Source organism: Hydra viridissima, unplaced genomic scaffold (assembly GCF_058129835.1).
Source record: "Hydra viridissima isolate aposymbiotic clone 2 unplaced genomic scaffold, HvirCarnegie_v1 scaffold_1, whole genome shotgun sequence".
Taxonomy (NCBI): domain Eukaryota; kingdom Metazoa; phylum Cnidaria; class Hydrozoa; order Anthoathecata; family Hydridae; genus Hydra; species Hydra viridissima.
In genome coordinates this window covers 21,329,377-21,355,764 of record NW_028324300.1, presented here as the reverse complement: position 1 = coordinate 21,355,764, position 26,388 = coordinate 21,329,377, and the positions used below count along the sequence as shown (strand labels likewise).

The window sequence follows — 26,388 nt, the reverse complement described above, 5'->3', positions numbered from 1 at the left end:
AAAAATACAAATACAAGTATATATTCAAGTACCTTATCATTTTAGGAATGGCAATATTTTGATTTTCTTGTTTCAGTTCTGTTAAAATGTTATGATAAATTCTTATAGCTAAGCAACCTAAAAAACAAAAGTAAAACGGTCCAAAAGTAGTTGCTTTTAAAAACATTTTTCATAAAAAGATACTTTCTATTGATTTGTAGCATCCAATTGTTAGGTGTTATTTTTGCTCTTTTTTAAATCTGCTCTTAAATCTGTCCTTAAATCTGTTCTAATAAGCTCTATATGTTTTATAGATGTAAGAATTAAAAAATTTTCATCAATAATCTTTTTATGATTATGTATTATGATTCTTTAAACATGTAATTTTTATATTTCTCTTTTTTTAATTGTTTTAATTTCACTAAATTTCAAATTGTCTTTCTTGTTTTATATGTTTGTGAAATTGACTTCCAGATTGTCTTTTAAATAAATCTGTGTTAACTGAGTCAATCAAATATGTTGATTTTGTTGATTTGTTAACATTATTAATATTATTGTTTGTTTTTGCAATTAAGTTGATTTTTATTGACAAAATAATAAAAATAAAGTGTAACATATAGAAGAATTGAAGTACATAAAAATTGATTATTATTACCTAGGCAAGTTTTCCTTTAAAATCTTGTAAACACAAATTGTATCATAATTTCTTTATTATTATTATTTTAAGTTCTTGTTGTTGTTGATAATACTTTCATACAAAATATTTTACAAAGAAAATTAAAAAATTTTTTTTAAATGTAACAAAGAAATAATTGTATGTACAATACAAGAGAAAATTCATTAATACAAAAAAAAATCAAAGTTAATTAATTTGCATGATAAAAAAAGACCTAAAATTCATGTCATAAAAATTGACATTAAAATGAGATCATAAGAGCAATTCACAAATAATCTACTATAAATAAAATCACATTATTTACAAAATAAATACAAGAATGTATAAACCAAACTTTTAAAAAAGAAGAAATAAAAATTATAACTTTAGGTAAACATTCTCAGTTATTATTTAAAATAAACATATTGGGAATCTATTTTAAACTTTCTATTGAATTTTGACATGATAAAAAAAACATACACAAGTTTTTGTTTAGATTGTTTGATTTACAATATTTTGTATTTGATTTTTAGAAACCTAAGATAAAGTTTTTTTTATATACTATTTCAGAAATGCGTGAAGCACTGAAAAAGTTTTATCGTGACACATATGGAAAAATGGATGAAATTGGGCGTTTAGTTAAGACTCCAGCTAAAGTTGAACTCTTAAATAAGTTTGTTGAATTGACTGTAGTTGATGCAGATGAAGTGGAAAATGACACTGTAAGTATTGTTGAGCAAGAGTTTTTTCTTAAGAAACAAATGACATATAAACCAATCAAGTTTAATGAAGTGTTCTCAAAAAATTTACCCTTACTCTTGATATCTGGTATTGCTGGAATTGGAAAAACTTGTTTGCTCAGAAAGTGCTTACTGGACTGGGCCAATGGTATCTTATGGCAAACTGTGGATTTTGTGGTTTATTTTGAATGTAGAAAGTTAAATCAGTTTCAAAACATTGATAACATAAATGAACTACTAAAAGTTTTCTACAAAGATATCTTTAAAGAGTGCAGTGATTGTGAGCATTTTTCCATTTTGTTTGTGATAGATGGGTTGGATGAGTTTGCTCACATTGATGAATTAATAAATTACAATCCCCAATATCCAAGCAAACAACCCATTATTTATGCATTAGCAGAAGCATTGAATATTCAAAAATACAAATGTGTTGTTGCTGGAAGAGTTGGAGCTATTTCACAATATAAACATAAAGTTAGAGAATGTACAGACAAGTTAACAATTCAAATAATGGGTTTAAATGACAAGGGAAAAGATGAGTATATTGAAAAATTTGGCAACAAAAAAGAAGTCATTAAAAGTGTTCTGAAAAGGTCTTACAATGCTAATGCAATGGCATCTGTTCCCTTTTATTTATCAACAATGTGTACAATTATTGCTGCAAGTGGTTCTTATTCTTTCAACACCATGACTGAGTTGTATTGCTCTATTTTTTTATACTTTTTTCAAAAACACATTTGTAAAACCAATGAAACAGTTCATATTATGATGCAAAGTGAGAGTAACATGCAACATGTTTTAAGAGTTTGTAAAGTTGCATGGGAGTTGTTCAATCAAGGTAAAGTTCTTTTCTCCCAAGATGAAATGAAAGGTATTGTCAATAGCTTTAAAAAAGTTGAAAACGAACTTTTGGGTTTCATTGAAAGAGTAGAATCACAACTTGGTTATCAATATCAGTTTGCTCACCTCACTTTAATGGAGTTTTGTGCTTCAGTTCATGCTTACATTTATTTGAGTACTGAGGTGATTATAAGTAATAAAAAGTTGCGTAGCTGTTGGCCTATGATCTGCGGTCTAGCAAATGTAAACAAAAGTGGTTTAGTGAGATTTTTTGCAAACTTAAAAAATTCAAATGAAGAAAGGAATTCATTACTTAGTTCTGTACTTGGTAAGTTCATTTAAAATGTTAAAGAATTATTTATAAACTACAACTTTGTTTGAGCTTTCATTATTTGTTTATTATGATTATAATGAGTTCTAGTTTTTGTTCCCCTTAATTTTTCTTTAATTATTTTTGTTATGTTTAGCGCTGTTTTTCCCAATTTTTTGTTGTTTTTTTGTTGTTGTTTTTTTTTTTTTTTTTTTTTTTAAAGAATAAAATGACTAAGTAGTCAATTATTTGATTTGATTGGACAGTTGGACATTAAAAAAACTATTAGTGTGTTTACCCAAAAAATTTATTTGAATCTACAAATTAAACTAATTCTTTATTACCTGTGAAATTTCTTGTTATATTTTATCTTTAATATCTGTGTTTTTCAAGTTAATAAATTTTTTAATATTACTTTTAAATATGTTGACTGACTTTGTTAAGTTAAAAATATTAATCAACTGAAAAAAAGAAAGAATGATAACCATCAAAAACTTGTAATACTTAACATATGCAATGTAATAAAATTAGGCAAAGCAACATTTTAAAGGGGGATAAATTATTCAATGTTTAAAAGATGTTCCTCAAACAATTTAAAATAAATATAAAAGAAAAAATGTTTAAAAACTTAAATGTTTAAAAACTGAAATTTCTTGTATTTTTTATATATATTTATTTATATGTAAACAGAGTCAATCAACATTTTGAGATTCAAAAAAATTGAGTTATGAAATTTTGTTCTGCAAAAGTTTGATTTACCTTTACCTTTTTAATACCTTTTTTTAAAATTTTATTTTTAAATTTATGTTTCATCTTGAAATACTTTTTTCTCTCTGCATCTCAATATTTCTGGAAGAACATCCCAAACAATTTTTATGTGGCTTTTAAAAGTATGAAGTAACTCAACAGGGCTAATTTTAAACTTTTACAGATTTGATTGAACTTGTGAATTTATCTTATTGAAACCTTAGTTTAAGAATTAAGTTACATGAATTTGGTTTTTTTTAGAAGTTTTAAGATACATTTTGAATGTTTAATAAAGTATTTTTAATGGCAATCACAGATTTGAAAAAGATTTTTTATACAGCTTTGTTATTTAATGTCTAACTAATCTTTCTTCAAACTAATTAAAAAGTTTTTTTAATCTAAAGATTGAGGCGTTTTTAAAATAGCACCTGTTGTTTGTTTCATTTACACCAAACAATTGAACAAAATTGAAACAAAATTGAAACAAAATTGAACAAAAAAAGCAAAGACAAAAATGGAAATACTATGAAAAATTTTTAGATAATGACATATTACCTTTTTTCTTCTCTCTTCTACTTATATTATGTGAATAAATGTATGTAATACTCGTAATTAGGTTTATATTACAGATATTACACTAGTATTACACACCAAATTAGTTATGTTTATGTTTTTCCCTTTAAATTAACAAGGTTATTATTTTTGATTTCATATACAAAAAAAAATTATGGTTTGAGCTGTAACAGATGTAAAAACATTTGTTACAGCTTAAAAGATAGTTTTTCTTCAATATGTGTTAAGTTCTACAAAACAGATGACAAGGTTATTAAAGTATTTTCAAATATAATATTCAATAAAATTTCATTATTAAATGTTAAAAATTAGTTTGTCCATGTAAAAGCTAATTCAAGGTAATTAAAGTTAACTTAGAAATAATACAACAGATATCATCCTAACTTATTCATTTGAAGTTACTAAAAATACTTTTCTGTCTTTTTTTTTGTTTTTTTTGTTTTTTGTTAAGTTTTCAAATTGTAACCTGCTTTTAAAAAATGCTTCTAAGTAAGTTTTTTAGAAGAACAACTTGAAATAATTTCACAGTTAAAAACATGAAAATAGAAATAAGAATTTTTTTAACCTTTTAATTTAATAGTGTAAAATAAATTGAATATGCAACATGCAATCAATGACTTTGCCAAAGAGATATGTAAAAAAAATGTATATTTTGATGTTCTTATGTTGTTAATATCTTGATATTTTTTTATTTTGCTTTAAATGTTATATTTTTATTGTTTCAAATTTTTTATGTTTATCTTTACATGTATATATTGTTTCCAGTAAAGTACTACTACATAATGTTAACTTAACTAAGAAGTCTACTCATCACCTTTGAATTAATTAAGTTTAAGTGAATTTTATAAAAGGAAATTTTTTAATGTTAAATTTTAGGTTTATTAAATAATTTAAATTTCCTTACATAAAGTTGTATAAAATGGGAGCTTAAATTTATTTTACTCTTAAGTGAAATATTTTTCAGTGTTAATTTACAAAATTTAAGTTGTTTATCCTCCTTTAAAATAACAATTCTCTAGATATTTAAGATAATTTAAATCACTTGGTAATAAGACATTTTTAAAAAAATATGATGACCAGCGTTTGCAACAAATGCTCCTTTAAAAAAATTTAGGCATGAACATAACATATATATCTGTTAATTATATTTATATGCATAACAATTTAAAAATGAAAGGTATCTGTTTTTTACTTCTAGATTTATGAATATATGTCAAAAAGAGTAAAATAATAAAAAAGTCAATTTTTAAAAATAGATTAATGCAAGCGTTAAACAGTATGCTGAGTTTAAGGGTAGTTTTGTTGTTTTTGACCATAAAAAGTTGAATATAAATATTTGACTTTTATTACACTACCAGAACATTTTTTTTTTTTTTTTGTCATAAAAAAACACCAATTTTGACTTTTCCAGATTTCAAGACCATAAGATTATTAAAAGATGGAAAAAAAAAAGTTGACCCCTTATTATGAGTATTGATATGTATATAATGTATAGTATTATTCCTTATTGATCTTTATTTGGAAAAAGACTTATATAAGCATTTCAGTGGCAGATGGCGTTTTAAAGTTTTGTAGTTTCTTTGCAATTTTTTTTTTGTTTTTTACCGTAACAAAAACACGAACTTTGACTTTTCAACATGGCTACAAGACAATAACATAATTAAAAGATGGGGAAAATATGTTGTTTCCTTATCACTTGGGAATATTGATTGCTTATGCCAAAAAATATCGTTTTAGAAATTTCACTTTTTGAACTTTTGCTGAGCCACAAGATAAACGATTTAAATTTATTTCCCCTTGCTTTTTTTGTTTTCGTTTCTAATTAAATAAGTTTTTTCTAAAATAAAATTTCATACATCGTGCTTTTTTGTTTTTAGATTTGGTACCAAATTATTTTTTATCGTTTTCGGGTAAGAATTGTTATTTTAATTTGTTTAGGGAAGCTTTTACGTGATTAATGCTTTGAAAATGCGATTGCTTTATTTTTGGAGAATATTTCATCAGTTCGTTCCCGCGCCACAAATTTAAAATAATTGATTAATTCGACAACTTTTCTTCTCTCTTTTGCAAAATACCATTGAGCATTTCTAGCTAAAAACGCTCTTTTTTCTATAAAAACACGGGAAGAAATTCTTTTGAAGAAAGTTTCAATAGCTGAAAGGAAATAGTGAAGATTTTTATGACATGTGTTTTTTCGGTCTGTTTTATAAAGAAAATGACTCTCATGACTTTCAGTATATTATAGAGATTCATTATTTTAGTAATTGTAGTGTAAATGATGTTATTATCAGTTGCGTTTGTTATCTAGTTAGGTGGATTGTTTTATCTGTTTTATTTGTTAGCCTCGTTTTTATGATAAACTTTAGTTTTAACATATTTTCTATTTTGTGAGTTTTTGTTTTCAGTGTCAGTTTTATTAGTTTGTTAAATTTCTAGAAAATAGTTATTACTTATCAATTTGTTAGGTATTAATAGGTTAGCAATGTGTATAAGACAACTGTAAATGTTTATATTGAAAAACATTCATTTTCCTTGTGCATTTGAAACCGTAAGCTATAATTGTAGTATTGTTCATGTAGTTTGACTTGAAATGATTTGATTTTATTCTTTCACTGATCCATTGAAATTCTTTGTGAAAATTAGTTTTCAATGTGATAAAAGCCCGTCAACAGAATTTTGAAAAATAGAATCATTTACACTTGTGTTTTACTTTACTAGCCTTCGAAAATCGATTTTGTTCGGCCACATCAGTAGATCAAGTCTAGTGGGTGTCACACCCAAATAACCTCTTATTCAAGTTTTATGGAAACTCTTTTGTCTAAAAAATTCTCTCTCTCTCTAAAACACCCTACCCCACCCACCCCCTACTCACCTTTTAAGCTTTACGGAGATGGGTCTTTTTAGCATATTAAAGAGGAAAAAAAGAAATAAGAAAATAAACTTAGACATATCTATTCTTTAAGAATAAATCCTTCCATTTTTTTAGGGACTTACTTTTGGATAATTAAAAACCCACATAAAATTACAAATCAAGTTAAAAATTGCAGCCCCTTTTAATCAAAATTGCACCCTCCTAACCCTGTTCTTGATTAAACTGAAACATTCTATCCTCCCCTAAGACATGAAGCTGTGGGCCAGCAATTTCCTACCCATCAAGATTTACAGTAAAGTGCAAAAGTTTATAATTAGCTAAATTTTTCAAGTTTTTTTGTCATAACTTTTTAACTTTTCACTGAAGATGAATGAAGTTTTTAACAATTGTTCCTATAATGTGATCCATGACCTACTATACTCACGGCCGTATATCTTACATTTTTGAGGGGGAAATTAAGAGGCCGGTTTTTAACGTTTTTGACACAAGAAATTGCTTAAGTATTATTTTAAAGTCTATTCTTCTTGAAGAATTTACTAGTTCAAAGAAATTATATTTAAAATGGTCAACAATTGTGCTGCACTAAAATGTTCATCTGGATATTTAAGCAACAAACAGAAGCAAATTGCATCATATCGTTTTCCATCAGACCAAAACTCAAATCAACTTTGGTTACGATTTGTTAATAGTTCAGATTGGATTCCAACAAAACATTCTGTTTCATGTGACTTTCATTTTAAAGATAAATATATAACTAGAGGTGATAAATCGTCAGGTTAGAATTATTTTGTTCTATCTCCCATTTTAAACGTTGGAAGAAAGTTTTTGATTTTTTTCTATAAGTAAAAATTATTTGAAATTTTGCTATTATTTTTTTAAGAAATAATAACTTATTCTTTAAATAATTTATATTTAAAGAAACTATTTAGAAAAAAAAATTTTAAAATAAAATTTATTTTAAAAGTAATCATTACTTAGTAAATTTAACAATTCATTTTCTCCCAACGTTTAAAATTGGAGATAGAACAAAATAATTCTAACCTGACGAAATGCGTCCTGAATTGGTTAATGAAACCCGTTCCTTTCAAGTATTCATGTGAATTTTTGCACAAAAAAAAAAAAAATCTTTACCAGTTTCAAAGTCTTCTCGAAATCCTCCTAAAAAGAGAATATTCCAAGAAGGTCAGTTAGACACATTCGAGAAAAATGATACACTTACAAGTTTACATGACTTGAATAAAGCAGTAACACCACCAGGGTATTTTAATTTAAATGATTTGAAAAAGGTGATGTATTTTATAATGTAGTATTTAACGAACAGACATACTTTCCAACTATATTAGAATCAATAACAGTTGATGCAGACCCAAATGTGCATTTGCACTGCAAGGGGACACTATTTCCATTACCAAGTGGGTTTGTTAAAGGACATAACGCAAAACTTGATAAAATTGGTTTGCTTAGAAAATTTTCCTTCTTATATTAGAAACATATCATTAGAAAATTGCAACACTATTTTAGATAAGATTAAAAATAGAGAGCTTCATAAGCCACATGGTAGGCCACCATATTCTGCAGAGATGATTCGGTATGCATTACTTCTAAGATAAATTTCTTTGCAAGAGTACAAACTGTTACTTAAAAAGTTTCCTTTACCATCAATATCTTTGTTGAATAAAGTTCAACAAGGAGGTGTTGATTCTTTAAAGGCTTTAAAACTTATACGTGGAAAAGGAAAAATGTCTTGTGATTGTATTATGATGGTAGATGAAATGTATTTACAAAAAGCAGCACAATATCAAGGAGGAAAGAATGTTGCATTCATGATAATAGGACTAAAAGAATCAATTCCTTATAATGTTCAAGCAGTTCCAGAAGTTACATTTTCTGGAAAATCACAAAAAATAGCTGAAAACCTTGAAATCCTAATAGCTGCTGGATTAACTGTACATGGTAAAAAACAGACAATCATTCCACTAATGTTAATGCATTCTCATCATTAGTTACAATGTTCAATTCTGAATCAAAATATTTTATAAATCATCCACAGAATTATGGAAAAAAGACATTTGTTTTATGATAGTGTGCATTTAGTCAAAAACTTTAGAAATAACTTACTAATTTGAAAAAAAATTGTTTTTCCAGATTTTAAATCATAATGCGAGTATCAATCTTGATTGTCCATCAGGATATATTAGTCAGGATGATTTATGAAAGATTAACAATAATGGACTAAAAGGTAAACTTAGAAAAGCTCCTAAACTTACATTTGAAGTATTACATCCTGGAAATAATAAGCAAAATGTACCACTTGCATTAGCACTTATAGATGAAACTATAATTGCTGCTACAATATCAAAGGATTTCCTTTCCAATGATAACTTAAAAACATTTTAAAAGAGACAAAGAAAGTAATAAAGTCAAAATTGGAAATATAAGTTGTATGTTATGCAAGTTGTATAGCATTTGTTTATATACTTTATTAAAATTTACCTTCTATTTTAGTTCTTTGAATTATTTCTTGACATTGTTCTTATAGCTTAAGAATATTCATGAATATAGATATATATTATAGATAAATATAATATACATAGATATAAATGTATTTTGATTTGAATAAGTTTTGTGACAATCAGTTAACTTAGGTATTTTAGCAATCACTACAAATATTACACAGTCTTCAAATCTTTGATAACTAATATATCTTGAATAAATATATGATAGCAAACAGCAATTGCCACTTTTATATTGAAGAAATATAGGTAAATAATTAAGGTTTGAGCTGCTTTTTAAAAATAAGATACTTAGTGCAGTCATTTTTTCGAAAAGAAATCGGCCTCTTAATTTCCCCCTCAAAAATGTAAGATATACGGCCGTGAATATAGTAGGCCATGTGTGATCGTATAGTTTACTCAAAAGAATGATAACTTGTAATGGAAGGTAGAAATTCAAATTTTATTGAAAACATAACCGTGCAAAAGTTTATAAATAGTTCCATACCCATTTAGAAAATCAAAACTTCATTAAGAAAAATTAAAATTAATTTACTGGAGATAATATTTAACTTAAGTTGAATTAAAAAAATAATGGGAAAGGCTAAGGAATTGTCATGAAAAAGAAAAATTTACTAATACGTGTTGTAGAGAAGTAGATTCTTATAAGCAAATTTCTGAACTTTGTGATTTGGCTAAGTTAACAATTAGTGAACTAGTTAAGAGTTATAGAGAACAAAAGACACTTGAAAAAAATGATGGCTACAGAACTTTTGTTTGTAGTTTTAATTTCTTTATTCAATATGTGGTCTCCTTTAGTCAGACTGACTACTACTTTATGATATTGATCTAAATTTAAAAATGAAAATCCACACTTTGAAATTTCACTTGAAAATAAAATGTTTTATCTGCATTCTGTACATTTTGAGTTTTTGGTTAACAGAAGCAAACTCTTGTTAACCAAAAAGGTCGCTCTTATAACTTTAGAGAGTTAAGAATTGAACTTTTTATTATAAAGAAATGTTTCTCGGTTTTAACGTAATTGAAAACAAGTATTTTTTATTTGTTTGAAAGTTCCGATTAAAAAAAGTAAAAATACTTCAATCACGTTCTTACTTTCAAAAATTGTCATGAGATGTTCTAAATATTCTCAGGAGAACTGAGAATATATAAAGAGTACCGTGACAAATAGAGCGAAGAGAAAGATTGCAAACTGTCGTTCCACAATCCACGTTCGAGTTTTCAATTACTGCTAAACCCTCACTCTGGATGAGTTTTTAAGCAACTCTATAAGCATTTTTTAAACTGGCACAAAGCGAATATATGAAGTTACAAACTTATTCATGATTATCACTAAAATGACTGCAGCACTTCAAGACTCTGATCATCCTCAGTACTTTTGAGTTGATCTTGCTTTATTGAACGAAAACAAATGCTAAGTATGAATTTTTACTCTGAGAAGATGTTTGGCTGATGTTGACCTGCTGACATTGACTTTATAAAGTTATGAAAACAAATTGTGTTAGTAAAATCGCAGCTATAAACAAGCACTAAGCGCTATTACAACCGTAGCAACACTTTAAGTTAAGCATCAATTGTTGACATTTAATCGCTGCATTCACCTTGGGTTTAAGTTCATAATGTATTACCTAATTTGAGCTCCTTGGAAATATGAGCATACCTAAAGATTTCGTAGATGTAAGCATTGAAGTTAAAATTGCTTTGTATTTTTTGAATCGACTTTATAAGGTGATAATAGGAAAAATTTATTAGCGAAAAATATGTTCCGTTTTTGTTTGAAAATCAATGCATAGAAACATTTAGTTTTGACTTTACTTAAAGATGCCATTTTTGTGTAATATGAGCATGCTCAAATTACCCATGTTTTTCATTGAAATTACCAAGTTTAAAGTCCTAAAACAGCAGTGGTTTTAATTACTATTTGAATAAAAACAAAACCTGGCAAAATATTTTATTATTTTAACAATACTAAATATTCTAGTGTAATTTAAATTCAAAAAATTTGAATTTTTATCGTTCAAATGAGTGAGTTGATAAAATTGAAAAATTAACGAACAATTTTTTTTTTTTTTTTTTTGCAGAAAACATAGTAGTGTATTGTTTTAGCAAAAAGTGGCTTAAAATTTGATCTTTTAACGATAAGTTTTGTTTATAACGAATCATTATATTCCAAAAATTAGTTCTATATGTCAGGTTGATATCTAGGTAAAATATCTAGGTAAACTAGTAGCGATCCCTAAAAATTGTTAATTCGCAAAAATTTTGGATCCAGCATAATCATTTTTGAAAATATTCCAATTTTCGCTTAAGGTGCTCATAGTACCCTAATCTACCATATTAGGTTAAAATAGATAAGATAGGGTAGTATCTCTTTCTTTTCTTTTAAGCCTGGTCTTTTGTTGTTTATTCTCTTGTAAGCAATTTCTTTCTATAAAAAAAACTTTACCGTTTAAAGAAAGCTCATCGCTGTTACTCTTGCACTCTCAGTTTGTAGGCGCTGTTTTTTGGAATTATTGGCAGCATGGTTTTCAAAACTTTTGTGAAGTGTTTATAACAAAACTTATAAAAAGTCAGAAGGAAATGAAAGATCAAGTAACGAAGCAACCTGGTAACAGCGCAATAAATATATTGGACTAAAACAGTTTGCACCATACGATAAATGACTCGTTCGATTACACCTTATTTGTATATCAAGAAACTCAATTCTATATGTACTTAAGAGCCATTTTCTGAGAAAACCAGGCAATGCTCAAAAGTGATATCTTTCAATCATTCTCAATTTTGCATATTGCGTTGTTTTTAATATTAAAGAATTTCCTGTTAATTTTTTTTTTAAATATTTCAAGTTTCTGAGTTATGGTCGGTCAAACTTTTGCCCTTTTAACACTTGAAAAGTCACTTTTGGGGTTTTATGATTTTTAAACTAAGATTAAAAGCAATGAGACAACTGCACCTTAAGTTTCTTTTCATATTATGGAAGTATAGGTAGAAAAAAATCAAAAAACCTGAGGACAACCCTTCCTTTGTCTAAAAATCCTAAGCTGAAATCACACATTTTTGAATTTGGGGCCTACTTTAATTACATTTATCTCGGAGCGTAAAAAGTGCCGGTGACTTATCTTATTCTTTTTTGAAAGAGTATCTCATTGTTATTTGAATGGTCTAAAGAAACTGAGAGGATATTATTTACAAAAAAAACTTATGAGTCAGCAAAGTGTCAAAAAATGTTTCAACTAGCGTTCAAATATCAGCCATTATGGGAAATGGGAAAGGTCCCAAGATTGAATGTATAGATTTTCTATTACTCCTTATTACAATTTTTTTAATGCAAAAAAAAAAAAACTCAGGGGGTAATATTGCATTGTTGAAATAACTCCACCACAAAAAGTTGAATTTTTTATATATTTAAAAAAAACAAAAACGAATGTAGCAGCGGAATTAATCAATATATTATATGAGGTCCTTATATGTAAAACTGATTTATTACGCAAACAATGACATAATAATATGTCATTGTTTGCGTAATAAATCAGTTTTCCATATCCTTATCCTTATGTCTTTGATCTTAATGCATTATTGCTTAAAATGCCTTTTGGGCTTTTTCAAATTGATCATCCATAAGCTTATAGTCTCCAGACTGTTTTAACGGTAATGGTGGTAGAATTCCACAAATGATTTCACTGTCTTTGTACTTTACAACATTAGGAAAAGCTGGCCACTTAAAAAGGTTCTTGACTGCAGAAGCATACTTCATACAGCTCATCATGTAACCATCACTGAGAACCTAATATGAGTAATGATTTTTCTAATTTGAAAAATAGTTTGAAAAATCTGATTCTCACTTGACAAAAGAAAAACTTCGTTTAAATTTAGTGACACAATCAATATGATCAAATAATGTTTAAAGAAATATGTTTTTATTTAAAGAAAAAACATTTTTTTTAAACATTGAATGAAAATGAAGTACCTCATTTATAATCCCAGGATACCAATTACCCATATAAATAACAATAATCCAATCGTTTTCATGCCATGCACCAGATAAATCAATGGCAATGCTCATAAATTCCTTTTCAAATTCTTCATTTGCTAATTCTTCAAATTCTTAATTTGCTAAATTCTTCTTAATCTACAAAAAGAAAAATATAAATATTTATACAAACACTTGTACAAATATTTATAATTACAAAATAATATTAAGATATATATTAATGAAAGTAGATATAAAAATTATTACCTTGATCTGCTATCTCTTCTTTTTCTTCGTTATCCGCATTTGTACTACCAACATCAATTGGTTCTTTTGTCTTTTTTTAGCCTGCTCCAACGTGAAAATAGTGATCTTATTTGCTGAGTTGTTACGTATTCTGAGACTTGAAGCTCTTTTCTTATCAAAAGGTCCACCTGCTCTGGGCTAAGCATTTTTCCAGATACTTCACCTTCCATAAAGAGTTTATATAATATATCTTTTTGTCTCATACTATACCGGAAGGTACTGCGGCTAGGTAAAGCCCAACCTTTAACATATTTGCTAATGTCAGAACATACTTCTTCAAATACCTCCTGTTGTGAGTTTGGTTTATAACTATGTAAGTTTGACTGAACTTGCATCTTCATTATGAAACTCTGTCTCACGCTATCCATTCCTGATTTTAAAGTGCTGATAATGTGTCTTCCCGATATCATGTGTTCTTCTAGCTCTTCTGATGTATGGAATGATCCATTACAAATTGTCATATACAGTATTAGACAAAACATTTGCAACCAACATCGAACAATGCTAAAGAGTGTTCCTAATTTTACATGTCTTAAAAACGAAACGAACTATACTACCACAGCAAACAGCTCAGGAGTCTGGAGTCATAGCATGCCATGACATGAGCAATCAGTTGACAGGTGATAGCACACAGGCAGAATTTCGTTGACAAGTGCCATTTTGCAGCGGACAAAACAAGTGCAACTTTTTTGGTTTGTTTCATTTTCTTAAGTCTGGTTCGTGTCAACGTCACGGAATTTTTTAATAATTAAAGGAAGTATCCAGAAGTTTCCAGAAGCATGCAGAAGCTTCCAGAAGTTTCCAGAAGAAGCATCTGGAAGCATCCAGTAGCATCCAGAAATATCCAGAAACATTCAGAAGCATCCAGACGCATCCAGAAGCTTCCAGAAGCATCGAAAAGAAGTATCTAGAATCTTCCAGAACAGGTTCACACCGGTTCATTTTACTATATAAGAGACATGTAAATCGACATGTAATGCAGTCAGTAAATGGAAGTCAATCAGTCAGTATTATCAAGACAGTTTATCGAAGTGAGTTTTATCAAAGTGTTTTATCGAAGAACATCAATACAAGAAGTGAAATACAACAAGTGTTTCATTACATCAATACAGTCCACATCCAACCAAGATGTTGTGTTCCACTGAGCATTATTGTATCATCACAAGGTTAATGTAACACGGTAAGCCTTGAGAAGCGTGATTATTTATGTTTATTATTTTTATGACTTCAAGTGCAAAAATGGCTCCCGACAGTCTTGGATTGGAACTAAGAAAGAAAATTATTGGCGATTACGTAAGTGGAATGTCACAAAAAAGTATTTGTGATAAATATCGCGTGAAAAAATGGACCGTATCAAGACTATGTTCCAAATATCGTTCTACGGGGAAGTTGGCAGCAGATAACAAAGGTGGAAGACCGCGTTCCACCACTTCTAGAGAGGATTCTATGATCGCTAGATCCGTCAAAAAGGATCCCTGGATATCATCAGTCGAGATACAAAAGCAGTTAGAGTTGCCTGTATCGGACCGAACAATTAGACGACGTGCTGTTGAAGCCGGATTGTTTTCTCGACGTCCTGCAAAGAAACCGCTGATTTCACTAAAAAACCAGAAGAAAAGACTCCTGTTTGCTACATCTCATATTGACTGGAATGTGCAGAAATGGCGAACTGTCCTGTTCAGTGATGAATCGAAGTTCAACATCATTGGAAGCGATGGCATTTGCCGTGAACGTCGACCGGCCGGAAAACGCCTCGATTTACGTTACTGTCATAAGACCGTGAAGCATGGTGAAGGCGATGTAATGGTCTGGGGGTGTTTTTCTGCTAACGGTCTGGGTCCAATACATCGAAACGATGGAATAATGGACCGTTTCATAAATAAAAATATCCTGAAAGATGTTATGCTACCTCATGCTGAATGGAATATGCCAATAAAATGGGTTTTTCAAGACAACGATCCGAAACACACAGCAAAATTAGTCAAGCAGTGGTTTTAAGACAACCACCTATCGGTGATGGATTGGCCGCCTCAATCTCCGGATCTCAACCCTATCGAGAACCAGTAGGAGATCGTCAACCGCAGAATTAATTGTGAAGGTGTTCGTAATAAGGATCAACTGTTTGAACAAATCCAAAAGGCCTGGGCAGCGATTCCACAAAGTTTCATTGATCACCTGATCGAATCTATGCCTCGAAGATGCAAGGCTGTGATCGACAACAAAGGATTCGCCACGAAATATTGATAGAGAAATACAGATTGGTCAACATTTTGTCGAGTTGCGCTTGTTTTGTCCAGAAGGAAATCAACTTTTTTTAATACTTTTGATTAATTTATTAATTTTCGTGTACAATTAATGAACTTTGTGATGAATAAAACTTGAAGAACTTTGTCTCTAAACAGTTACATAGTTATTTCTCTAAATTGAAAAAATGCAGCACTTTTATTTAAAGAAACTAAATTAGCATTATTTGGTTGCAAATGTTTTGTCCAATACTGTAGTTATGAAAGAACTCAAACGAATGATACTGACTTATTTTAGCTATTTTTTTTCCACTCAACTTGCTTTTGCCCTTTATAGCGGCAACACCAACAGCAGAATTTTTCAGCCCATGTCCGTAATGTAAAGCAGTATACAGTGTCTCAAAAAATTATCCGACCAAACAAGTTTTTCCCAAAAAAAAAATGTTTACGCTCTAAATTATACTAAAAACAATGAATAGCGATACTTACTTTGTCTGTCATTTTAATTCTATTGGGAATAGTATGTTATTTAGCGTTCATATTTTTTGATTCATGCTTCAGTTGGTTTATTATTTGTCCTAAAAGAAACTTAGTATTGAATAGGCTTGTAAAAAAATTATCCGACCAAGCGATATTTAGGTAAGTTTAATTCATTTTATGTGAAATTTGTTGAAATATTTTAGCAAATTTTTATACAATTAATGAAATTGCATAACAAAAAACTGTTTTTTTGTAGTAAAAAAAAAGTTTTGTATAAAAAAAAGGTTTCATGTTTTTTTAAGTAAAATGGTTGGAGGTAAACGTCACTGGACTGTTTCTCAGAGAAATTTAGCTGTCAATCTAGTCAATCAGGGTAAAACCTATTGTCAGGTGCAGCAAGAGACTGGAATTCCTCATAATACAGTATCCGACATAATGAAGAAGTATAATTTGATCGGAACAACAGCCACAAAAGAAGGGCAGGGTCGCAAAAAAAAGAATTCTAAGAGTTTTAATAGAAACTTAATTATACAAGTCAAGAAAAATTGCTTCATTTCTGCTCGAAAACTGGCTGAGCAAGCTGAAGAGAATTATGGAATCAAATTATCCCATCAGACAATCAGAAATCGTATCCGAGACCAGGGATTTCAAGAACGACTTGTGCGTAATAAACCATATTTGAGAAACACATGAAAAGAAGATTGGAGTTTGCTAAGAAGTTCAAAAACATCCCGTTAAGTTTCTGGAAAAAGATCCTGTGGACTGACGAATCGAAATTCAACTTAAAGTCATCTGATGGAGCCCAAAAAGTTTGGAGAAAAGAAGAAGCCTACAAATTAAGCTGCGTGAAAGGAACTATTAAGTATGGTGGCGGTAACGTGATGGTATGGTGTTCAATGGCTTAGAAGGGTGTCGGAAAATTCCAATTTATTGATACTAAAATGGATCAGGTGCAACAAAATCTTTAGTCGAATCAATTCCTGGACCTCTAGAAGCTGTAATCCAAAATAATTGTTTTGTTATATAATAATTTATTATGAAACAAATGTGTTTGGTCGAATATTTTTTTGACAATAAAAAAAACGACCTTAGTTACTTTATTTTAAGACTGAAAACTTTGTGATTCATATTTTACAATAAAATAAATAAAATCTATTTAAAAACATGTTCTTTTATTTTTATTTATCTTGAGTTTACGAAAAAAGTCTAAATTTACGAAAATACAGCACTTTTTTTAGGAAAAATATTTTTAAAAATGTTTGGTCGGATAACTTTTTGAGACACTGTAAATGTCCTCTGCACACATTAAATCGTTCCCAGCATCAACAAAGCTACGAATCAATGACTTTGCACCGGCAGCTTCTCTGTCGCACTGATCTTTGCCACGACAAGGTTCGTTATAATCGTAGCGCTTAAGCTGTATTTGGTTATTTTGATTATTTCAGCTTCCATTATAAAGTTGCCATGGTACGATGAAGAATTGTCAGATTTTGCAAAGAGTTTATTAACACCAGCATGGTCATGCTTAAACTTCGGAAGAACTAATTGGGCAATTGATAGTGTTTCCGATAAACCTTGCTCACACCTAATAAGAGCCGTAAAATACACCTTTTTCTGTAAAATGTTGTTTTTCTTAGTGAAGTAAATGTCTACATGCAGTGACATCCCCTTTTTTCCAAAATATTCGTTATGACCTTCCCTGAATTTGGATGGTAGAACTTTTTGGCAATAGTCTTTCAACCAAAATCCACTTTCTTCGTCAAGACTTTCAAAAGCGAAAACTTTGGCTTTTTTCTGTTGACAATCACGCATTAAATGTTTTTTATAATCAATGATATCTTTTTCAGCAATTTCAATATCATAATGTTTGATGCTAATCTTTTTATCTAAACTAAGTATTTGTTTAAATTTTCACACTCATAACAAATCTTATCATTAGGTGCTATTGAAAACTGTTGCAATTGCTTGTCGGTTAAATCACTCAAAGCAAATATTGGGCAGTGGGAGATAGAATTAGGGTAGGTCGCACTGCAGTTAAACTGGAAAATTAGTTTAAGTAATATCGTTTGCTGCGTTCAAATAAATTACTCAGCTCTCTATTCTTGTACTTCAAAGATAAATCTTGCAACATAGAGAAACCATTCATAGCTGCACCAGTAATATCATCCAGTCCCGCTAAACATTTTTGTTGAGATGGTTTCACAGCATGAAGTATTCGCCACAAACTGCTTTCCGATAAAGGAGAGTAGTTCTCACTTCTGCAAACTTCATTATAAAATGCAATTTTATGAATCATTTTAGCAGTCAAAACTGCACAAGATATTTTATATACATCATTTGAGTCAAATTTAATTTTTGTGACTCCATGTGCAACATCTTGAAGAAGGCTGTTGTTAAATATGAAATCGAGAAAATGTTCAGCTTTTTTCTGGTCAAGTCGATTTCGCGTAATTTCTTTTTCGACAGGAATATTTATACCTATGTTAGCATTCTTCATTTTTCGTGCCTGGTCTATCTCGTATTTGGAGCACCCAAAAACTTTCATAAGTAACTTCTTAGTAAACTTTTCATGTTCAATCAAACACAGAACAATATGTTTACCCATAGAGTCACTTTCTTCATAAATTTTAACAAAATTTTAGATCATCAGATTGTTGTCTGAGGTTTCAAAAGATCTATTTAAAACAATTGAGATAAAGTCTTCACTCTGATCTGGGGCAACAGCTTCAGAGAACCTCTTCACAAGCTGTACCTTGGCTCTTTCAAATTTTCTTCGTAAATTATTTTTGGTTCCATTGCTGAGATCAGCCATCTTTTTATTCTTTATCTGAAACTGAAAAGGGCTGATGTGGAGTGCTTCTGATAGGTTGTTACCAGTAGATGTAGCACCTTCAACCTTTTCTCCAAAAAGTAAAATTTCTTTAGGCTCAAAATTAAAATCAGTTGTGTCCTCAACTAACTCTTCGTTAGTGGCAGTATTTGTTTTAGTTTGAATAAGAATGCGCTCTGACTTAAGGTGATTGTGACAAAATACGGAACCTACAGGAACATTTTTGTTGTAATGTTTTGAAACATTTGTTGACATATTTATTGAAACACTTCTTACAGCTGGTGATTTTTTACCAACACTTAGTTCATGAATTGGATGACAGCATCTTCTTGAAGGAACCCAGCCAATACCTTGAATTTTAACAAAAATCAAAATTTGAAATACTTATTTTAAAGGTTTAGTAATTAAATTTTGTTGTTGTTGAAATACGGTTGTAAACAAATTCTTACCAAAGTTAAATCGATGGTAAGGACATATATAGTCGTTATCAGAAATTGATATGCACCCTCGGTTTTCTATAAGAGACTTTTCTGTCCATTCTGTCTCTTGGTGCACCTTTAAAACCTAAAAACATAAAACTTAGATATTAAACAATGTAAACTGAGGGAATTAAACAACAATCGTTTTACACTACTATATGATGCTAACGGGTTTTTTTTTTACAACTGCTAAGAGCATTTCTTACTTTAATTTTTACAAAGTGTGCTTTGACATCCAAAGTCAGATCTTGAATCTTGAATAACCTTTTTTCATTGAAACGAGGATATGGTCCACACTTGAAATCATTAATTTTGCAAACATTTTCAACAACAACCTCTTGCTCTGACATATTTTTTGCAACTAAGTGTTTTTTTTTTAAAGTACATTTAGCATAAAGTGCTCATGTTCTTTTCTGAATAATTCAGAAGTAAATGCTCAATAAACCATACTGAGTAATTATAAATGAGGAAATAATGCCTAACAATAATTTATTATGTTCAATAAACATCAAGTTAAAAATGTTTACTGGGAAAAAAATTTTTCAGCTCCACAATCGTATAAATAAAAAAAAAAAAAAAATCAGATTTAGCATCATTTGACGTAAAGTTATTACAACAATGTAATATTACCCCCTAAGTTTTTTTTTTTGCATTAAAAAAATTGTAATAAGAAGTAATAGAAAATCTATACATTCAATCTTGGGACCTTTCCCATTTCCCATAATGGCTGATATTTGAACGCTAGTTGAAACATTTTTTAACACTTTGCTGACTCATAAGTTTTTTCTAAACAATATCCTCTCAGTTTCTTTAGACCATTCAAATAACAATGAGATACTCTTTCAAAAAAGAATAAGATGAGTTGCGGGCACTTTTTATGCTCCGAGATAAATGTATTTAAAGTAGGCCCCAAATTCAAAAATGTGTGATTTCAGCTTAGGATTTTTAGACAAAGGAAGGGTTGTCCTCAGGTTTTTTGATTTTTTTTTTTAAATTCTACCTATACTTCCATAATATGAAAAGAAACTTAGGGTACAGTGGTCTCATTGCTTTTAATCTTAGTTTAAAAATCATAAAACCCCAAAAGTGATTTTCCAAGTATTAAAAGGGCAAAAGTTTGACCGACCATAACTCAGGAACTTGAAATATTTAAAAAAAAAATTAACAGATAGCTTTTTAATATTAAAAACAACGCAATATGTAAAATTGAGAATGATTGAAAGATGTCACTTTTGAGCATTGCCTGGTTTTTTCAGAAAATGGCTCTTAATTGGATTCTACTCTATCGTCAACACAATCCCCCTCATAAAACTTTTCGGCCTTCAAAACCTGACGAAAAGGTATTTTTTTTATCCTAAGAAAAAGGAAATGGATAAAATCATATAAAATATTGGTTTTAATGTTACTTTGAGAAATCTTTTTTTATATTATTTATACGAGGGATGTAAGGGAAAATTGAATTCCATTTTTTCGAAATTTCAAAAAGAATATATGGCGACATTTTGTTATTGATTTGTTAAACAGATTGTTACTCGATGTTGGGTCTTTCAGTAGAAATATTAGGGGTGTGGCTGTAAAAAGCTAAAAGTATCTTTTGATAGTTCTTAATCTTTTGCAGCAACAGCAGCATGAAAATCCCTGTTTTTTATGACTCAGAGAATATTTTTAATCCCTCATTTCTACGCATTGTCTTGGAATTTACACTGTTAAAAAAAGGATAAAAACTTCATTCACGTTCTTACTTTTAAGAATTGTCTTGAGATGCTCTAAATATTCTCAGGAGAACTGAGAATATTTAAAGCGTACCGTGACAAATGGAGCAAAGAGAACAATTGCAAACTATAGTTTCGCATTCGACGTTCGAGTTCTCTATTTCAACTAAACCTTCACTCTGGTTGAGTTTTCAAACAACTCAGTGAGCGAACGAACGTTTTTTAAGTGAGAACATCGCCGCAGGAGTTAAGTTGTTTCATTGATGAAAATCGCAAACTTCTGATTTCATTTTTTTGTTTCTTGTAATTTCTGAACGAACGATGTGAAAGAAGTAAGTGTTTAAGATTTTGTTGTTATGTAGTTGTTAAAATCAGTTTAGAGCAGAATATATTTCTATTACTTAGGTTTTTAGAGAAAAAGCGATAACAAGTTCAATTAAAACAATGTTTTTAGTTATAAGTTTAAAGAGTTTTAGTTTTTTTGGTGACATTAAAATGGTTTTTTGATCAATTTTTCTCTTCAAAGCAAGTTTGAAAGTTTAAAAAAAGATGTCTCTAAAAGAAATGGCTCCTTATACGGTACTTTTCGTGTGAAACTTTTAAAATATAATTTCCAACCGTTTTGAGACTTTTATTTCACTGTTACCGCTTTAAATAGACATACTTTTAGTTTACTTTTTTATAATATTTTAAAATATTTTTTGTTGCTTCAGCAAAGAAATAGAAAGCGAAAATATTTTTATTTTAATTTGAAAATAAATTATTTTTGTATCAAAAAACTCACGCGACTTTTAAATAAAGTTGAGCGCTCTTTTAATGCTTTTGGTCAAGCTTCTGATAGGCTGAATTGTTTATCGTATTTCTATTGGTTGGAGCGCAACCAAAGTTTAAAAACGGCGTATGACAAGTTTCAATAAATATTTTAATTTTGTATTTCGTAATTTATTTATTTGTTTAATAAATATTTAGTAAATAAAAAATATTTTTTGAACTAATTCGTGATCATTTGAACTGTTTTGATGTTTTTTATAAAGAAAATAATAATCGTTTTATATTTATTTAACACGATATCGTGTTTTCAAGTTTTTGCAATTTGGTTTTCTTGAACAATTGTTGTTGCAAATAAATAAATATTAATAATAATATTAATAATAATATTGATATGTTATTATTATTCAGATCAAAGGATGTTCATAGAATGCTTCTTTGAAGCGCAGGCGTCGATTACCGTGGAAATGAAAAGATCAATCGATAAACGAGAGTGGATCATTTTTATACTCAATGGAAAAACTGCTCATGAAGTTTCACATGAGAAATATTTAATGGAGAAATTTTTTGACGCAGGATGCAAGTTGAATGTATTAGATGTTCGTAAAAAGATTTTATCTGAAGATGAGAAAAAACTTGTCATTTTATGTTCGACCAACGTTCGTCGTGTCGTCTTATATCATCCAGTGAAGATCGATGGATGGACACCGAAGCATAAGATTGAACGGTTGATATACATCATTGATACTTTCGTATCAAAGAACGAGTTCGAAGGTTTCCTCCTTCCGTGGATTCGACTCGCTGAAGCATTAGATCTTTCCCTTCACGACGACACGAACTTCATCGACGACATTTGTGAATGGCTTCGTGGTTCGAACTTCAAGGAGTTGGAGATCAGGTACCGTGGAAAATATTTTTATAACATCGAAGAGTTTAAAGTAAGAAACACGAAAAATGTTTAATATGTTAAATAAACAATAAATACAAATGTAAATATGTAAAAAGTAAATGTAATACAAGAAAGTTTTTATAACATCGAAGAGTTGAAAAAGTTGAAATGATACAAAATACTTTTGATTGTTTAAATATTTTTAATATGTTAAATAAAAATATGAAATATATAAATAATTCAAAAATTATTTATGAAATGAAATGTTAAATAATTTAAAATATGAAGTAATTAAAAAAGAAAAAAAAAAACGATTTTCTTTTAAAACATGAAACGTAAAAAAAATGGAAAGATTTTCATTTTTATTTGGAGTTTTTGTTGCGAATATTTGTTGTTTATTAAAACTTAAGGAAGTTTTGAAAATACTGCGAAAATCACGGAAATATTATGAAATGATAATTATTTAATGTAATAATAATGGAAATATAAAAAAAATTGATTGTTTTTTTGTTGTTGTCAATGGTAACAGTTATGAAAAAAATATTCGAGTTTTTAAGATGAGATTCGAAAAAGGAAAGTTTTTTTTGATGTCGATAAAAAAAAAAAAAAAAATTTGGAACTTGGAAAATCGAAAAAAAAATTAAAGCGAATTTTTTACGAGCTTCGAACGGTGGACATTTTTTTTTTCTGAAAGAAGAAGGCAGTTAAAAAAAAATTTTTTTGTAAATAAAGTTGTATAATTTTATTAAAGATATAAAGTTTGTGCTTTGTTTCAAAAAACTTTCGGTTGTTTCAAATCATGTTTTTTTCAATCCCAATCATTTTTGTTGGCTAATTTCATTTTTCATATGACTTGGATCAATTTATACTTGCCGTTTCCATAGCAACTAAAATTTATAAAAACTTTGAAAAAAATTTTTATGTTAAGATAGCTGTCAAAGAGGCATGGGCATAATCTAGTTTTTAGAATGTTGAGTATGATGTTGAAAATGAGGGTGATTTGTAAAAAATCACCCTCATTTTCAACATCATACTCAGAGTAGTCAGAGCTAACCTTATCCCGCCTTTACCCCTAACTTCCCTTTGTCTAAAACTACGTCTTCTAAAATCAATATCTTTTTTTTTTTTTTGGTTCTTTCGTAAATTAGATCGATATTCATTAAATTATCAAAGTTTTTAAACCCTTAAAATCGTCGAGTGAAGAAACTCTCAGAATCAAGTTTTCACTGCTCACTGAGACTTATTAATATGGAGCATTTGCAAAAAGCCTCCTCCTTTTGTTGGGCTACTATTTGATTCAACTGTTTATCATTTTTTTGTTTAATTTTACTTTTGGCTGATAGGGTAAAACACCCAGTGTTCGCCGATTTTTCCGCCAAGTCCCGTATAATAATTATTTTCTTACTTGTTTTTTAATAAATTATCGATCTCGAAGTTTGATCGTATAGAGAGAAGAGTGCTCTTTACGATGTCCTTAAAACGAATGACCTCCGATAATGAACGAGGGGGCTTTTGGCCCCAAAAATAATAAACGGCGGCCACTTGCTTGTTTCTCATGACGTATCTATGCTTTTTTTTTATTATTATATTCTTTTAGTCGTTTTTTGACTTAAATATATTTAAAATTTATAAAGAAAAACAAAAGAATGATATAAAAAAAAAATAAAAAGTTTACATTTGCATGCTTTACAACAAAAAATTTTTAAAGTTTCTCATGCAATTGTTCACATTTCGTATAAATGTTTCAATTAATTGATAGGCATGACCTAATTAATTGAAAGGCATGACCTAATTAATTGATAGACATGACCTAATTAATTGATAGGCATGGACCTAAAGTTCTAGATATTTTTGTGCTACGTTATAAAAGAACAGATAGTTAATTTTACGACGTTCTTACCAGGATCAGAAGTGTTTAGCACAACTGGCTTTTTCTTTTTAAGCCTATTCTTAGGTTTAGCTGATGACATTAGCTTCCTCTTTTCCACCACGTGGTTGGCCCGCAAAATTTTCTTTTGAAACATACTCATTAGGATTGATGAGGCGGAAAGCGTCCACAATCTTCGTCCAGCCACTCTTCATGGGGCTATATAGTCCCACGTCGAGTGGCTGCAAAAAATGAGTGTTATTAGGTGGAATGAGGATAAAAATCATTTTAAAATCTGCTAGCTTCTTCACTAAATGAAATTTTATCCGACTTTAATGTTTGTTTGTGGAGTACTGTTTCAAATATATGTTTTGATTTATATCTTCTTTGCAAAATAATATTTTGTTCCTTATTATATTCAAACATAGGCCATTTACAATTGCAATTTTATCAAGTTATCAAAGCTAATTTTTCCAACAGCAGAAACAAAAAAATATGATAAAATCCTTTGGATGTTTTGGATGATTTGGATGTTATTAGAAACATAAAAATGAGTGATAGAGTAAAGCAGAGAACAAAGTACCACAAAAAAAAGAAGAGTATTTAATGTGCAGAAAAATAAAAATGCATGTAATGTAAGTGGATGTGAGTTAAATGACAGTAATATTTTAGGCGCTTTGCTAAGAAAGTTAAATTCATTACAAATGTACCAAGTAAAAACATTAAAAAAATTAGTGGTTAAAGAATCATAGACACTGAAATTTTATCTAAAGTTCTTTCATTGTTAATGTGTCCTCAATGTGAAAACTGCGCACTGTACCTAGGTGATCACCATGAAAAAAAGAAAGGTCTAGCATCGTTGCTATATTTGAAGTGTACTACACCATCTTGTAATTATAAACATGAATTTTATACATCAGATAATTGTTATAAAGGGTTTGATGTTAACAACAGGACAATATATGCAATGTGAGTATTAGGACATGGTCATACTGGAATTGAAATATTTACTCAGCTCATGAATATGCCTAAACCCATGACTCCCAAAATCTATACAAACCTGGACCAGGAATTCCTGTTGATATTATTCACAAAATTAAGCCAATATATGCTGATTTAAGTAAAGATTCTGAATTAGTAAAGTGTCTGCATGGCAAAACCCAGAATTTTAATCAGAGTTTTAATGATTTAATATGGGAAAGATAACCAAAATTAATTATGTTGGTTTAGCCAGTTTAGAGCTCGGAGTGTACGATGCTGTTGCAAATTATAACATTGGTATGAAGTCTGTTATTTTAATTTATGAAAAACTATATATGAAACCAGGACATTTTACTTTAGCTGGTTGCAGACTCATAAACAAAAAACGAATAAATCTATGATCATTTAAATTGAGTGAAAGTTTTAAGTTAAAACGAAAGTTGTTACGACGTCAACGATTGTCAAAGAATGATCGTCAAAAGTCAATAGAAAAGTCCAAGGAATATAATGAATGGGGTAGTTTTTAAAACATTCTTTTAAAAATTTTTTTAAAGATATATTTACGAAACGAACAATATTTTATGATTTTATTTTTTGTTTTGCGTTTTCTGAGAATTTGCTTTTTAAACACGCC

The 26,388-nt window shown here is 29.2% G+C and overlaps 1 protein-coding gene and 2 pseudogenes across 11 annotated transcripts in view; 1 reads left to right on the top strand and 2 right to left on the bottom strand.

Annotated features, from left to right (window-relative positions):
• Positions 1-23,085, top strand: part of LOC145184131 (uncharacterized) — a 215,289-nt gene extending 192,204 nt beyond the window's left edge. For all 11 annotated transcript variants that reach the window (XM_090076285.1, XM_090076286.1, XM_090076294.1 and 8 more), the window contains 3 exons: positions 1,205-2,542; positions 5,722-5,754; positions 22,429-23,085. In XM_090076285.1, the coding sequence (XP_089932411.1) occupies positions 1,205-2,542; positions 5,722-5,754; positions 22,429-22,979 (1,922 nt within the window). In that variant the 3' untranslated portion in view covers positions 22,980-23,085. The remainder of the gene's footprint in view (positions 1-1,204; positions 2,543-5,721; positions 5,755-22,428) is intronic.
• LOC149893873 (uncharacterized) lies at positions 13,402-13,966 on the bottom strand (annotated as a pseudogene).
• Positions 17,165-19,942, bottom strand: LOC149893872 (uncharacterized; annotated as a pseudogene).
• Positions 23,086-26,388: the final 3,303 nt, after the last annotated feature.